This window comes from Protopterus annectens, chromosome 1.part0, assembly GCF_019279795.1.
Source record: "Protopterus annectens isolate FY-2018-M chromosome 1.part0, PAN1.0, whole genome shotgun sequence".
Classification (NCBI taxonomy): domain Eukaryota; kingdom Metazoa; phylum Chordata; order Ceratodontiformes; family Protopteridae; genus Protopterus; species Protopterus annectens.
The window spans coordinates 775,818,886-775,835,693 of NC_056725.1; the positions used below are offsets into that span (position 1 = coordinate 775,818,886).

Below are 16,808 nucleotides of genomic sequence, written 5' to 3' on the forward strand. Positions count from 1 at the left end.
CTTAACTATGATTGTCACATCAACAACACAGTAAAAGCAGTTAATAAAAAGATTGGATCCCTGTACAGAATAAAGCCCTTCCTCACACCTGAAGCTAGGACAACCTTAGCCCAAACACACCTTATCTCTACCCTTCTGTATGCTTCCCCTATTTACACTAATCTATCTAAAAGTAACCTTAAGAAACTTACTACATCTTACCACAATATTGCCAGATTTGCCACCACATCCCAATTTAGAGCTCACCACTGTCTAAACCTAAAACAACTACACTGGCTGGAACTCCCTAACAAGCTCATTTTTCAACAACTCTTAATAGCACACAAAATTCTATACTAACCTTCTAAAACACCAGCTCTTTGTAACCTCTTGACTCCCTATATTAACCTGAAACAACTACGTTCCTCTGATAAACTACTTGTTAATATTACCAAAATTATTAATTCTGCAGGCAATTGCCTTTTTTCTAACTCAGTAGGTAAAATATGGAATAATCTTCCATCTGATATCTCCTCTTTGCCCACTCTTCCACTCTTTAAGAAACAACTTTTAATACATCTTAATAAATTCTGGCTTTGCTCTTGTACCAACCCAGACTAACCTGTGTTCACCTTACTCTATCATAAACCTTTCTTATTCACTTGGATTTCCTCATCTACTTCAACTGACAAATTATCAATTTTCTTTGTAAATATTACTTAATATAGTAAAAAAAAAAAAAAAAAAAAAAAAATTTGTGTATCATCTATCATGGTTCAAAACTACATTTTATACACTTTAATTTTTGTTACCTTCTTATTTTGTATTGCTAGTAGCTAACCTCTAACTTAATTACTTGATGATTTAGGATTATTTTGTTTAGTTAAGATCTATAATATATGTACTAACATTTTATTTTTCCCTTTGCATAATACATTTGTACTATGTCTTTTTGTGAATTTCTAAAATTGATTTAACCTCTGGAGCTTTTCTCCCCGGGCCTCCACTGAAAATGGACATTAATCCAGCTGGACTAGCCCAGTCAACAAATGTAAAATAAATAAAATAAAATAAACTTTGACTGTACCAGAAAGAATCCTAGCCAGACCCCCAAGTAAAAATAAGCTACCATGGTGGACATCCATCATCAACAATGTTTACAATAAATGCAGAAAGTTGCTATCCAAGAAACAAAGGCAAGACTCCAACAATGGAAGAGCACCCTCCTCAGCCTCAACATCCAAATAAGACAACTTGTCAAATCCTCTGAGGGCTCCTTTAAGACCAACTTGGCAAGTACAGCCAAGGATAACCATAAGGCCTTTTACTGCTACCTACATAGGCTAAAAGGTAGGACCTAAGCATGTGCAGAACTCATGACCAATGGTATCGCACACACTGATGTCACAGAGAATAGCAAACCTGCTAGTTGATAGGTTTGGTGAATATTTCACTCCCTTATCCCCTCCTAATGCATCACAAACCTTCCCCCACCCTTCATTTCCTCAAAGCCTTGTCCAGGCAAAAAAACAGCCTCTATGGGGACTCTATGACATTCTAGGCTGTCTTCTAAACAGGTTAAAACATGAACTATTGTCACCATTAAGTACCTTTTTCAGTCATAGCCTAACCACAGGCTTTGTTCCTGCGGAATGGAGAACAGTTACTCCCCTCCACAAAGGTAGCCTAGCAATAGACACTGGGGATTAGACCCATAAGCCTGACCAGCCTCATCTGTAAGAACATAGAAGGTATAATTTTGGACCTCATAAGTAAAGACATAGGTGACCTCCAAATCCTGGATCCTACCCTGTTCAACTTCAAGGGCAGATCCTGCCTGTTAAATGTGGTGGATTTTTTTGAAAATTTGACCAGGGCCATTGATGAGGGTAGATCTATGCACACAGCATACTTCGACTTGGCAAAGGCTTTCAACACAGTCCCACATTCAGGCATTACCGATAAACTTAGCAAACTGAATGTAAACTCATTCATTGTAAGATGGGTTGCCAGCTGGCTCACAAACCAGACACACACTACGACTGGTGTATTAATTGTGGTCTCAAACTGAATGCAAAGAAGTTCGTTGTCATTCCTTTCAGCACAATGTCCTTTCACACTATCAAATCAACAAGAATACCCTAAGTACCCACAAAGTGGTAAGGGACCTGGAGTCACAAGGTGACTATGACCTTAACTTTGACCACCATGTGCCGACTGCAGTAAGGAAGACTTTCTACATAGCATACTTGATTAGTAAAGGCATCGCCTTGAGAGCAAAAGATAGATATAATAACCCCTCTGTACTCGTCCCTTATCAGGCCAATAATTGACTATAACACTCCAATCGGCATGTACCAGACAAAACACCTGCAGCAATTGGAGAAACCTCAGAGGTTACTAACAAAGAAGATTAAAAGGCTCCAGCATGTGCTTTACACAGACCGACTAAAGTCCCTGTCACTATACTTATATAGACTTCTTAGGGGAGATTTATGCCTGGCATACAGAGCAATCCAAGACCCAAACCTAATGAACTTGTTGCATATCCGTAAATCAAACTGGACTAGGGTTACCCATTCCAGGGACCTAAATATGGCCTGCGACTTAAATAGGACATGCTGGAGGGACAGATTTATCTCCCTGTGACTGCCATAGCTTTGGAACAGGCTACCAATTCATGTGAAACAGAGCACCTCTGTGACACTGCTCATGAGGAACCTGGGTGGGTAGATGGGCACCGTAAAGTCTTTCAAGAGAAAACACCCACAACCCTCCAGGACATGGGCAGTCATCACTAACTGCAATCTTGGGTATTGACTGGCATTTACGGCTAGGCTTAAAATGATCTCTGGGTCTATAGCCTAGTAATCTCCTATGATCCTTTGAAATGAGTATGTATCGTATTATCATGTAGTATTTCACACTTTACTCTAAACATTCTTTTAAGTTTAACATGATGTGTATTGACAGAAAAGTTTTTTTCCCCACAGTAATTGTTTTTTTTTTTTTTTTATGTGAAAAAATGCGTACTTGGTAACATAAGCAGCAATTTGAATTCTTTTGATAAGCATAGCTGTGTTGGGAGCACTTACAATTTTGTGTACTATACTTCCTTAATATCCTAGACCTCTTAACTCTCTTGGCAGTATATTTTGAACTGGCTGTTATTTAACCTGATGTAACTACTCAAAAGGTAGGTTAATTTGTACATTTTGTGGACACCAGTGACTTGCTGAATGATGTCACAAGTGAAGATGTTCATCATATTGATCACGGCTGCAGTAGCATTAACAATATGGGTTACCTGCCAAGGATATAACAGCTGTCCAGTTTCCAAGGCTTCAGGGCATGTGCCTGAACTGTTAGTGGCTTGAGCTGAGATGGCTAAAATGCAAGTTTGGGCACGAAGCCCTTCAGAGCTTTACTGCCACTCCTCGGAAGCTTTACTGCCACTCCTCGGAAGATCGACTGTCTGCTTGTGCTTTCCTTTGCTGGTCAGATAAGCTCTCTTGGGGGAGGGGAAGCTTCCATTTTCTTATTTTTGTTGATGTTTTGTTTTACTTTCCTTTTTAGGATAGTTATTTTAAAGTTGGGAGTATTTTGTTTTAACGGACTGCCTCGAAAAGTACTTTTAAATGGAGCACTCATTTTTTTCTGTCAGTTTAAAAATAGTGTAAATTAGCTGAAAACATTTTCTCTGTGGAGAAATTGTTTATTTTTCTTTTGTGGGGTTGGCATAGTGTCTTAAAGTAGTATTTACTGTTTTTCTTTTGAGAAAGTAGCTTTTGTGGACTGGTAGTGTTTACCAGCAATAGCTGCTTGTTCTTCCCCAGGAAAGATGTAAAGTATTTTGTTCTTTTATGTGGAGCATTTCTCCTTGGGCCTCAGCTGAAAATGGAAGAAACCCCAGTCACAATTTCTTGGTAAACAGAAATAAATAAATAAATACAAGTGGTACCACTTTTGGCTTGTCCATTGAATGGACTACGTGTCCCACTGTCAGTCCTCTTTCCAGCCACAAAAAAAAAAAAAAAAAGTTAAGCACACAGCCATTGCCAGCACAGCAGGTTAGCAATTTTCCTCACCCACAGGTAGGGTGACTCTTATTGCCATTTGATATTCCTCAGACCACTCCTCTGTTACCCTGGATCCCTCTGGTGTAGCACCTACAACCACCAGGAACTGGGGGGTTAGCCACGTCTTCTGCAGCTGTTGGGAGTCTTCCCAGTGGGCAAGGGAGAGACACTTGTTGGCCCTGGAAGAGGGAACTGGGAAGATTCCCTGTTGTGTCAGATTGCTGTGCCTATCCCTGGAGAAGCAGGTGCTGCCATTAGCAGCACGGTTGGTCCAATTTTTCTTGTCAAAAAGAAGCAGAAAACCAAGCATGATTCTGCTCCTCCTCAAATTTCTTTGGTTAGGAATAGTTTGCTAGGTTTCACTCAGGGTTTAATTCAGGGTTTAATTCAGGCTACTGATCCTTCTTGTAAAGTAGTGTCTGGTAAAAGGAGGGATTCCTCTTTTCCTGAAGCGTTCAAGATTCTGAATCTGAACAAGAAAGATGCAGGAATGGATACAGGATTTTTTCCTCAGATTTCTGATTTTCTCTGAGGAGAAATCAATGTCTGATTCTCCCTGTGGGGGTTTCTCTTTTGCTGACTGTTGCTAGAATGTGCCAGTGTTTTCAGTGGGAGAATACCGAGGTTTTTCATTCCTTCAGAAAATACTAAACGTCGTTACAAAAGGATTTTCTAGAACCCACACCATTACTCCTGTTCTGTCTGCTGTAGAGGATGTGTGTTACTGCCTGCAATTTTCCTGATAGTCTCTTGATAGTCAGCCAGCTGCCCCTAAGAAGGGAGATAGGATGTATATAAAGTTCCTCAGTCTTTTAAATTTTATACACCATTTCCAAACTTGACCCAGCAGCTATAGCTTTAGTTAATCCCACTGTTTTTATGCACTTAGTTAATTCCAATCCTACTCTTTCTGATAAGGATGATAACATTATTGATAGGTATGAGAACAAATTAAACTTCTGCAACTGTAGTTTTCAAAATTTTGAATTATCAGGCTCATAACTTGAACCAATGAATGAGCAGTCGGAAATTTGCCTGTGGTCTAGCGCCCATGTCTGTGATGGAGAGTTAGTCAGTAAATCGCCCCCTATATAAATCAGATTTGTGGGTCATGTGGCCACCCGCGGTGGTGGTGCTGCGGTAGCGTTGTTGCCTTACAGTAAGACTCTGTCCGGTTCGATTCTCAGCTAGAGCGTCTTCTGCATGGAGACATGCGTGAATGGGCATACCTTCGTTGAAGGTTGTGCATCAGGGCTGGTAATTCGGCATGTAAAAATCAACTACCAATCATTAGCGGACCGGAGTTCCACTGTGGCAACCCCTAACTGGGAAAAGCCGAAAGACTTGTGGGTCATGTGGCCACTTGTACTGTTTTCAGGAGGTTTGTATGGCTACATTCTCAGAACCTCCCAGATGATGATAAAATGAGATTTTAAATTCTCCCTTAGATATAGATTTAGTGTTTGTTACCTCCGCTGCAGAGGTGATCAAAAAGTGTGTTGAAATGGGCAAGCTGATCCAGGTAATCTCAAGATTTTTCAGCCTTCCTTTTCCAAATTGTCCAATGGTTTTTCTGTCTCTTCACTCAGCTCTGGCAAAAAACCCCCCAAAAAACAGATTAAACAGTCGCAACAAAATTCAGGTAAACAGACATTTAAAAGGAAATGGCAAGGAGGTTCCAAAATAAGTCTTGATCTACCCAAAACCAAGGACAGTTCAATAAGTCTGAATGAATATTGAAGAGACCTTGTGACCCCCTTCCACCCAGGCCCCTTTTTTCTTCCAGAAAGTCTGAATTTCCATTTTTTTCTCTTTGGCAACAATTGTTTCAGACAAATGGGTTTTGAAAATCATTCATTACGGTTACAGATGGCAGTGAGAGGAAATTCCTCTTTTCCAGATGATCATTCATCATCCTCCAGATCAGACTATTTTGTTTCTACCTGTTAATTCAGGGATGTTCCTTGTGCCAAAGAAACAAAATGTTTGGAGACCATTTCTGAATCTTTCTGTTCTAATCCTGTTCATCTTAGTGCTCAAATTCAAAATGTCACTTCACAACCTGTTACCTCTTCCTCTTTAAAGTTTTCTGGAAAATAGACTTCAAAGATGCTTTTTGTCACATCCCTATTCATCTAGACTTCAGCCGTTTCTGAAGATTTTTGTGTATCTGAATTGCATTATTAGTTTTGCATCTTACCTTTTGGATTATCCAAGTGTTTAGCTCCAGTTATATATTATTGCAAGCTATTGGGTATCCACATTTTTCCGTATTTAGATGACTTGCTTATCTTTGCAGACTGTTTTTCAAAGTGTCAGGAATTCTCTCTCAGGTGGGAAAGCTCTTCCATAAGCTGGGATTTCCAAGATAATATTCAAAAGTCTATCTTGACTGCCTCAAACAGGATTTTGTCCTTGCTTTCAACTGGAGATCTCTTTTCAAAGACCTCCCACATGAAAAAATAAATCTTTATTTAGATCTATTTCTGAGGTTTTCCACTCAGACTTGGTCACTGGAAGGGAATATCTTAGGATTTTAGGTCACATGGCATCTGTAATTCTCAGGATATCCCTGGAAGGACTCCACATGAGAAGGATGCAGTAGTATCTGAAATCTCTTTGGTCGCAACATCAGTACACTGTCTTTTCAAATCCCAGTGTTGAGGTTGGTCAGAACAGAAATCTTTTGGTGGGGACAACAGATGTCCATGAATCCAGGTCTCCCATTCTCTGTCCCTGCTCTAAAACAGTCAGTCACCACAAATGCTTCAGACTTTGCTTGGGGAACAGTTTCAAGAATGATAAAATTACAGTGGGTGTGGGACAACAAGTACAGATGCAAGCACATAAGTATCAAGGACATGCTTGCCCTGATCAAGACACTCAATTCTGTCAACCATCTTTGGCCCCCAGAACCTCTTCAAGTGGTTAAGACAATACCACAGTCATATGGTACATCAATAAGCAAGGTGGAACCAGGTCGTACCCCATTTGCAGACTAGTTATGTTAGCTTGGGATACAGCTTTACAACGCAGTCTAACTACACGCATCCTACAGTCTGTCAGAGCAAAATTGTGTGGCAGACAGGCAGAGCAGGACCTCGGCAGAACCTCAGAAATGCAAACTAGATTGGGAGTCTTCCAAGATTTCATCCATCAGGTTCCTCAAGTAGACCTCTTTGCCTCCTCTTTGAACATTGAACTGGCAAGATTCTGTTCCAGAACTCCATGCAAGAAGGCCTGAAAGACAGATGCCTGTTCTTTTCTGTGGTCAGGAATATTCATTTATGCTTTTCTACCCTTTCCACTAGTAAACAGGGCAGTTTTAAAGATTCAGATAGAATCTTGCAAGATCATTGCTGTGATTTATTCTGTCCCAGGCAGCTGTGATTCTCTCTGCCAGGGGTGATTACCACAAGTTTCCTCACAGACTGGATCAACTCACACAAAATCAGGGACGTTCGATACACCTTGACATCAGTCATCTTTAGTTGACTGCCTGACTGATAGGGTTGTAATTCCTTTTAGGCACCTATTTACTGAGGATGTGTGAATGGAGGCAAGAAAGCCTGCTACTAGAAAATTATATATTAGCAAATGGAAAAGGTTTTCTTGTTGGTTCATTCACATGTGTCTACTAGGCTAACGACTGCTAGGGACTTTTAAGTGTAGCCATGCATCCCAAATCTCTGAGAAGTTTTGGTACCCTTGATAAGTGTAAGCAGAGGTTTGGGAGATAAAACATTTACAAGTGGGGCCTAGGAGATGATGTCATACCTTTGTTTATGTTGGTGCCAACAGCATAACCAGCACTTGGTTTTACAATATTTCTGAGAGTTGCTATCTTCTGGCCTTGTCTTATTCCTTTGTCAAGGTTCATTTTTTGTATATTTCAGCAGATCTGCTCATGGCTCCTCTTCTTTCAAAGCAAGCACATATCAAATTTTTCTTGAAAGGGGTTTGCATACGAGGCCTTCAAGAAAACCTGTGGCTTCTCCTTGGGATCTTAATTTTTTGTTAGAAAAGCTAACCCTTGCTCCATTTGAACCAGCTAATCTAGCTGACTTAAAGTTCTTACAGGTTCATAGGTAGATACTAGGCTATCAGCCCAAGGGCCTACGTAAGCCTAGCCAGCAAGGTTCCATAGCTTACGCCACCCAAGAAAGTTATTTTCCTGTGCCACTGTCCAGCAGAGACGAAGAAGTGATCCCCGGGGTGTATTTCCTATTTCCCATCCACTCATCAAGATTTTTCTTGAAGAGTGCTAGTGAAGAACTTTGCTGGACATAGATGGGTAGCTTGTTCCAGAGTATAAGAAGTCTCTGGGACAGGAATCTATCCCTCCAGCATGTCCTGTTTATTGTGGTGACAAGGTTTAGGTCCCTAGAGCATGTAGCTCAGAGGGATTGGGATTTCTTTAGGTGTAGCATGTCCAACAGCTCTGGGTTTGACATAGCTTTATATGTTAGGCAGAGATCACCTCGGAGTAGGCGATATGCTACGGAGTAAAGCTGGAGTTTTTTGAGGCGGTAGTGTAGGGCATTTGTTTGAAGGCAGTAATCCTCTTTGTGAGGTACTTCTGTGGCCTTTCCAGCTGCTGCAGATGTCTTGTGAGGTACATTCCAAAAGGGGCGTTGTACTCTATAATGGGTCTAATGAGTGACGAGTAGAGGGGAACAATGACCTCTTGTTTTTTTCCTGGATGAGAACTCTTTTATGATGGTGTGCCACGTAGAAGGATTTCCTGACTACTGTGGCGATGTGACTATCAAAGGAGAGACTACTGTCTACCTGGGTCCCAAGGTCTCTTATTACGTATTTGGTGTTAAGTAGATTGCTGCCTATGTGGTAGTTCATGGGCACAGAGTTTTTACCAAAGGGGATGACACTGCACTTTTTGGCATTGAGCTTGAGGCCATGGCTCTGACACCAGGCAACTGTCTCAGTGAGGCCCTCTTTAATCGTTTCTTAACATGGAAACGATTGCTCTGATCTCTCCAAGAAGGGTATCTGAGTTGCAACCTCTTATGGTAAATCAACCCTATCTCATTTTCCATAGGGACTGTTTTTTTTTAGAACTAATCCCTTTCTTTTATGCCTGAAGTAGTACGAGTTTAAGTTAAGCCAAGCTATCCATCTCCCCATTTTCTTTCCTGAACTTAAAAATGAGGGAGAAGGGATACACCATGCCTTGGATGACCGCAGACAAACTCGGGTACCATCTTGGCAGAACTAAATCTTTCAGATCTTCAAATCAATTGTTTATTTCTTGTGAAAGTAAGAAGGGCCAGCCTGTGTCAAAACAAATTATTTCCAAATGGTCATCTTAAGGTTTATTCCAGGCAGGGTCAAGACCCACTCTACAAGGGCCTTGGCCTCATCTGTGGCTTTCTGGAAAGGGTTGGATTCTAGAAGCTGCTAGTTGGTCCTCTGTACATACTTTTACAAAGCTTTGCTAGGACCATTCTCCAGGGACTCCTGGTCTCATCTCCTTCCAGCTCCCATACTTAGTTAGCTGTGTTAATCTACCCATATAGCTAAGGCTACTGCAGCACTGATCAATATGAAGAACATAGTACAGATGTGTAAGTTGAACTTGCCATAACAGTAGATGTTTGAATTATCACTGCTGTAGTAGCACTCCCTCCCTTAACACCCCCCTTTGCTTTTGTGCTTTTTTTAATGCTAGGGTGTGAACATTTATTTATTTTGTTCCTGGCATTGCCCTTTCAGGGCTCAGCTTCCTCGTCTATGCTGGTTGGAAAGCTCTGAAGGGCTTTACCCCCAAACTTGTCTTTTAGTCAGCTTAGCTCGAGCTGTTTGACAGTTTGAGCGTATGGAGGGTGCCCTGAAGTTTTGGAAGCTGGATGGCTGTTGTATCCTTGGCAGGATATAACTCGTATAGCTAAGGTATTGCAGCAGTGATCATTTGAAAATCTAGTGTCATGGTAAGTTTACTTGTAGAACTGTACTGTTTAGAGTGAGTACAAATATTGTTGAGTTTTCTGAGTGAGGAATTTGTCAGTGTTATCTGCTACTTATCTGTTCCCCTAGGGCAATTTTTGACATTTTCCATATGTGCATTAATTGGAGAGGAAAGATTTGGAGAGGCAACTGGAAATAGCAGAAAGGAGGCAAAAAGTGCTGCTGCAAAGACAGCACTTTTGGAGCTGAAAAAGCATGTGAAACCTCAGGAAGGAGAAGGTAATTGCACATTTCACTGTCACAGCTTCACATAAATGAAAAGAGAATATAAATAAAATATGATTTATTAGAAACTGTTGATCCAAAAATTCTTGTATCATCAGATGGTCTTTAAATGCATGTTAAAAGTTTACTTTTTGGAAAATGTTTGTGTCATCATTATTAAAATGGACAAAAATCATGCATCTTACTTTGTAGATGATGCAAAGCTTGGAATGTATCTGCAGTAACTACTATATGTACCAGCATTGTGTTTACAGTAGATATAATGGGGGCAGGGGTGTCACCATATATTCATCATTTCTTTGTCATTGGGGAATAGAGGTTTATTTCTCCTTGCACCTTTGTTTAATTTTTTTGTTCAGAAAACAAGTTACAGAAACAGCTGAGAGTGGGTGGGCTTCTTACTTCCACAAGGAAAGAGCAAAAGAAGGAAAGGCTTGTTGCAGGATCATCGTAAAGCAAGTAGTAGTGTTTTTTTCTCACAAGAAATCAAATGATCACCCTTTCTTTGAGAATCGTAAGTGAGGAAATTGTCTGTACCAGTCAAAGTAATATTAATACAGTCGCTACAACAGCTCCATTAACTCAGCCTTATTTGATTTAGTAATGGTCGGCAAGCACTCAATGAGCTTCAAGAGGGTTTCTGTTGGCCCAGGCTTCATTCTGCTCCTGTTTGCCACTTCTGCTTCTGAATACTTGTTATACTGTGGGACTCTGCACACTACTACACACTATTTGTGTATGATAGTCTCCAGCCCTCTGCTCTGGAAGGAAGAGTACCAACATCCAGTGTTCTTACTACAGTCACCTCCATCAGAGATTGAAATATGTGAAGCGTTTCTTTGCAATGCAGCAGAAGGATGATGCCTGTCTCCCTGCTGACCAAGGTATAGCCAGGCATACACTCTCTACAGAGTACCATTTTTCTGAACATCACTTAGAAAATGGTAGCTTTTTCAGCACATGATGTTTAAATTAATGCCTCCAACAACAGGTACATAGCTTTCATACAGAGAAAAAAATCTGTAGTAGGTGTGTGAGGAACAGCTAAGAATACTGCTTGCATTTATTAAGTGTTTGGGGGCAACGTTTTTTAATGCCAGGTGGGTTGGGGGTGGGGGATCATCAGTAATAAACTGCAGGTAGGAAGTTGAATTCTGTGGCTATAGCCCTGCTGCTGATAAGCACACACTATTGAGTACTGTGAATGATCATTTGTTTCTGTTGCATTCCAAGTATGGTTGAGTCCAGCAGCCTCCTTCCTTTGACTTTTTCCGTTAAGGTTGTGGCCTATTTTTGAGGGAGACCTAAGGTAGTATTTATAATGAAGAGAAAGATTTGGTCAGGACACCTGGGGAAATCCCCCTGCGGATTCTAGTAGTAAGTGCCTAACTACAGCTCATAGAACACACAGGATGAACAAAAGAAGAAAATTAGATGTGATGTAGATTCACTGGGGACTTTAAATGCACATTTAAAGATTCTACTGACATAATTATTGTAATTATTATTGTTACCATAGGGAGTACATAAAACTCACATATGCTACATCCCATTTAAAAGAAAGATGCAGTAAATATCTACAGTATGTGCATAATTGCATTGGTTGCAAATAAATGTCCTTGTACGGTATGTTATGTGATGTAAAATAGTGTATTGAAATTTCCAATGTGAGTGTGTGCGCGCGTGCGTAAAAACACAAAAACTGTTTAGCATAAAGAGGACAAATGGCTTTATTCTAAAAAAATTGAGTGTTGTACTGTAGCACTGTTGGACTTTTTGATATAGTTTGCTTTTATAATTAAATGATTTTTAAAATATTTTTAATATACTTGTAATAGACTTGTTGTTCCCATTATTTATATCCTCCTGTCTTTAGTGGAACTGCAAGCCTTCAAGGAAGTCACCCTTGTTCTCCCCCACTTCATTTCTTATTTCTCCTTGCCTGAGACTGTTAACTAAACCAATTTCAGCTCTGAGCTAGCATTTGTGTGTAGTCAACATCGATTCAGTGCACTCAGCTGTCTCTCTTTAGTGTGTTTTTATTTTTCTACAGAAGTATCTCTGCAACAAATAGATATGTATGTAACAGTGAAGTCTGCAGTTTGAACACCAGTCTATGGGCTATATTTGTATGCAAGTTATAAATATTATGGCAAAGAGCTTTGTCCACTATAATAGCTCCATTTCCTTGGTACTTTCTTCTTTAACTGTGCTCAGTTCATTGTGTTTAGCAGTCCACTGTCTCCTTTCCTTAAGTTTATTTATCTTCTTGTGTAATCACTTTTGAGCTCTCAGCCAGTATTTTTCCAGAGTGGAACTACTGCATTCTGGCTTACTTTTTCTCATCGTTTTGCTGGTCTGTGGGGGTTGAGGTAGGCTTTTGGACTTTGCATTTCAAAGTCCATAGAAACCTCCTAACATTACACAGTTGTTCAAACAGTCAAGTGCAGTTTTTTACAGTTATCCCCATTAGTCAGGTTAAGGTGATATTGGACTAACTCTCTCCTACTAAAACTGTCCTAGAGCAACAAAACAAGACATTCATCTACTAAAGCAGAGGCCTTGTAGACTGCATTGTTCCTTTTACATATCTCTCACCAGATTTTTGGCATTTTACTGCTTTGTTTGCCCTCGCTAATGCTTGGGTTCACTCCGCTCCACTCTCCTCCTCTAGCCCCAAATCCAACTCCCTCTTACTCTGCATTTATAGTTCCATAGCACCGCCCACATATTCTTCTAACCAATACCATCAGTTCCCTCCAACAAGATATAACTATCAAATTGCATCTCTACAACAAACCCACTACCCTGCTAACATTTTTTATCCTAATTTACAACCATGATAAAACCCAAGTTAAATAAGATGCCCCATAGTCAGATTATTTTACTATTTCTCCTCACTCTTCTAGCCTTTATCAAGAATTATCAAATCCAACTCGTTCAAATACTTAGGACTTCAACCAGTCATCGCAAAGAATATCAATGTCTACCCAGCCTGTCTTTCTCCGTAACACCCTGTCTCTACAAACAAATGACATCTGATTTATTTTTCTATAAATGTCTTAAAACTAAGTATCCAAATTTGCAACCAGATATCTAACTAAGACTAAAATATAACTGGCCACACACTTCCCTCTGTAAAATATCAAATGTGAAGTTGTTAAATCTCGCCGTTTATTCTCACTGATGGGTTTGGAGCTGATCCTCGGCTCCGACATGGCCTATAGCAAAGCTCAAGGTTTGCCAGTAGCTCGAGACCAAGCCTCTTATCCCATGATGCACTGCTGGAATTACCTCAGATCTAGTTTGCCGCGGCACAGATCTCTGTGTTCCAGATAGCTCAGACCATTATTAATCGATAGATTCATCTATTTGCAAGTTTAAAAACTTTTTTCTTGACTTCTTGATAGGATAGTATATATATATATATATATATATATATATATATATATATATATATATATATATGTATATGTATATATAAATATATATAAATAATCTCTATAGTTTTAGACTTAGACTTAGTTTTAGATTAGTGCCCTGTGTTGGCTTCTGTTTTTCTATAGTGTTGGGCCTAAGAGTTGGCCTTGTATTTAACCTCATTCTTAGGAGTAATTTGGTTGATAATTTCTTAAGTGTGTTGTTTCAATTGTTTAAAATTGTTTAATTTGATAATAGAGATGTCTGACGAGAAAGAGAAGCCTCATCCAAAATCTGGCTTCAAAAAATGTCCGGATTGTGGGCAAAAAATGTCAGTCACTGACGGGCATGTTCATGTGCTTATTGTCTGGGGGCTAAACACCTCCAAGACTCTTGCAGTATATGTCACTCCTTCTCTTCCGGGGTACTTTTGGAGAGAAGGAGGAAATTAGTGCATAGGGGTTTACTTCAGCACCCTTTCTCCGAAGCGCTGGGTGACCAGGATGGTGCTAGTAGATCCTCAAAGTCTTCCAAGTCCTCAGGTGACTCGAAAGCATCCAAAAAGACTAAAAAAATGGAGGGTATAGGGTCATCGGTTCCACCGTCCTCGGAACCGAGTGTCCCTTCTGTTCTTAGCCAGCTCACAGCTTTGGAGCCGGTCTTGAGATTCCCTCATCTCCTCTGCTCCAGTCAGCACCTTCAGTGCACTCCTTGAAGTCTTCTGTCAGCCTCTCAGATATGGATATGGACCAGCTAGTGCAGCAGCTTTTACGGGCACCAGGCCTTGCTAAATTGTTGTCGGCTCCGACGCCTTTGTCGGAGCCGAAGACCATTAACCCGGATTAAAATGCCAGGTTTTTGAGATATAAAAAAATGTGACCCCAATAAATAATTTCAAAGCATTTCCCACCTTTAATGTGACCTATAACCTGTACAATTCAATTGAAAAACAAACAATTCTGTTAGGGGGAAAATATAAAAAATAAAAAATGTACAATAAGCTGGTTGTATAAGTGTGTACACCCTTAAACTAATACTTTGTTGAAGCACCTTTTGATTTAATTACAGCATTCAGTCTTAGGAGTGTATCAGCATAGCACATCTTGACTTGGCAGTATTTTCCCACTCTTCCTTGCAAAAGAGCTCCAAATCTGTCAGATTGCAAAGGCATCTCTTGTGTACAGCCATCTTCAGGTCACCCCACAGATTTTCTATTAGATGTAGTTCTGGGATCTGGCTGGGCCATTCCAAAACTTTAATTTTCTTCTGGTGAAGCCATACTTTTGTTGATTTGGATGTATGCTTGGGGTCATTGTCATGTTAAAAGGTGAAATTCCTCTTCATCTTCTGCTTTCTAGCAGACGCCTCAAGGTTTTGGGCCAAAAGTGACTGGTATTTGGAACTGTTCATAATTCCCTCCACCTTGGCAAGTCCCATTTCCAGCTGAAGAAAAACAACTCCAAAGCATGATACTGCCACAATATGCTTCACTGTGGGGATTTTGTTCTTTTGGTGATGCGAAGTATTGTTTTTGCGCCAAACGTACCTTTTAGAATTGTGGCCAAAAAGTTGAATCTTGGTCTCATCAGACCATAACACATTTTCCCACATGCTTTTGGGAGACTTGATGTATTGTTTTGCAAATTTTAGCTGGGCCTGGATGTTTTTCTGTGTAAGAAAAGGCTTCCGTCTTGCAACCCTACCCTATAAGCCAGACATATGGAGAATACGGGAGATTGTCACATGTAGTACACAACCAGTACTTGCCAGAAATTCCTGCAGCTCCTTCAGTGTTGCTGTAGGTCTCTTGGCAGTTTCCCTGACCAGTTTTTGTCTTTTGTCTTTTCATCAATTTTGGAGGGATGTCCAGTTCTTTGCAATGTCACTGTTGTCCCATATTTTCTCCACTTTTTGATGACTGTCTTCACTGTCCATGGTATATCCAATGCTGTGGAAATGTTTTGTACCCTTCTCCTGATTGATACCTTTCAACAGTGAGATCCCTTTAGTGCTTTGTAAACTGTCTGTAAACCATGGCTTTTGCTGTAGCAAACAACTGAGTACATGTCAGGAAAATCCTACTAGGACAGCTGAACTTTATTTGCGTTAATCAGAGTCTCTTTAATTGATGGCAGGTGTGTACCCAAGAAGACTGAATGTTGTAATTAAATCAAAAGGTGCTTCAAAGTATTAGTTTAAGGGTGTGCATACGTATGCAACAAGCTTATTGTACGTTTTTATTTTTTATATTTTTTCCCCTAAGAGATTTATTTATTTGTTTTTCAATTGAATTGTACAGGTTATAGGTCACATTAAAGGTGGGAAAAGTTTTGAAATTTATTGTGGTCTCATTTTTTTAGATCACAAAACCGTGGCATTTTAACAGGGGTGTGTAAACTTTTTATATCCACTGTATGCAGTTGATGTAATACATAACCTCAAATAACCTGCTGTCAGAAACAGAATGTGGCTTTAGTCCCCAACACAGCACCACTACTCCTCTACTGCATTTTACCAATATAATAAACCAACATAGAAATTATGGTCTGCTTGTGTCCACCATGTTCTTAGACTTGTCAAAAACATTTGATACTGTCTCGTACCAGCAACTGCTCGTTCAACTCTCCTCAATAGGACTTTCACAATACTCCGTGTTGTGGTTCCTTAGTTACCTATCTGGAAGGCGGCAAGCCATTAAATGGCAACAAACCTACTCAACCTTTCAACCTCTTACTCCAGGAGTCCCTCAGGGCCCTCTGCTGGTTCCTGTACTATTTAATATATATGTTAATGACCTCCACACCTCCACTCACCATGCTAGTTTAGTTCAGTATGCAGATGACTCAACATTAATGTGTGTAGCCTCATCAATAAATAAGTTGCAAGTCTTTCTCTTCTGTAGAAACCTAGTTCAAAGAATCAAACCTCCTACTCAGCCTCAGGAAAATTGAAATCTGATATTGTCAATTTTCATTCTATCCTTAACTGATGGGTTTGGATCAAATCCCTCTGCTCCAACTCGGCCGTTGCTAAAGCTAGTGGCAACGAAGAACTCACGAGCTTCTCCCTTACCCAGAATGCACCAACCCCAATTACCTTGGGTCTTGTTTGCCGCTTTTC

At 40.1% G+C, this 16,808-nt stretch overlaps 1 protein-coding gene across 1 annotated transcript in view; it reads left to right on the top strand.

Annotated features, from left to right (window-relative positions):
* LOC122794480 (adenosine deaminase domain-containing protein 2-like) overlaps positions 1-16,808 on the top strand; it is a 1,461,320-nt gene that overhangs the window by 357,575 nt on the left and 1,086,937 nt on the right. Inside the window, exon 4 of the mRNA XM_044062915.1 lies at positions 10,113-10,262. Within this exon, the coding sequence (XP_043918850.1) occupies positions 10,113-10,262 (150 nt within the window). The remainder of the gene's footprint in view (positions 1-10,112; positions 10,263-16,808) is intronic.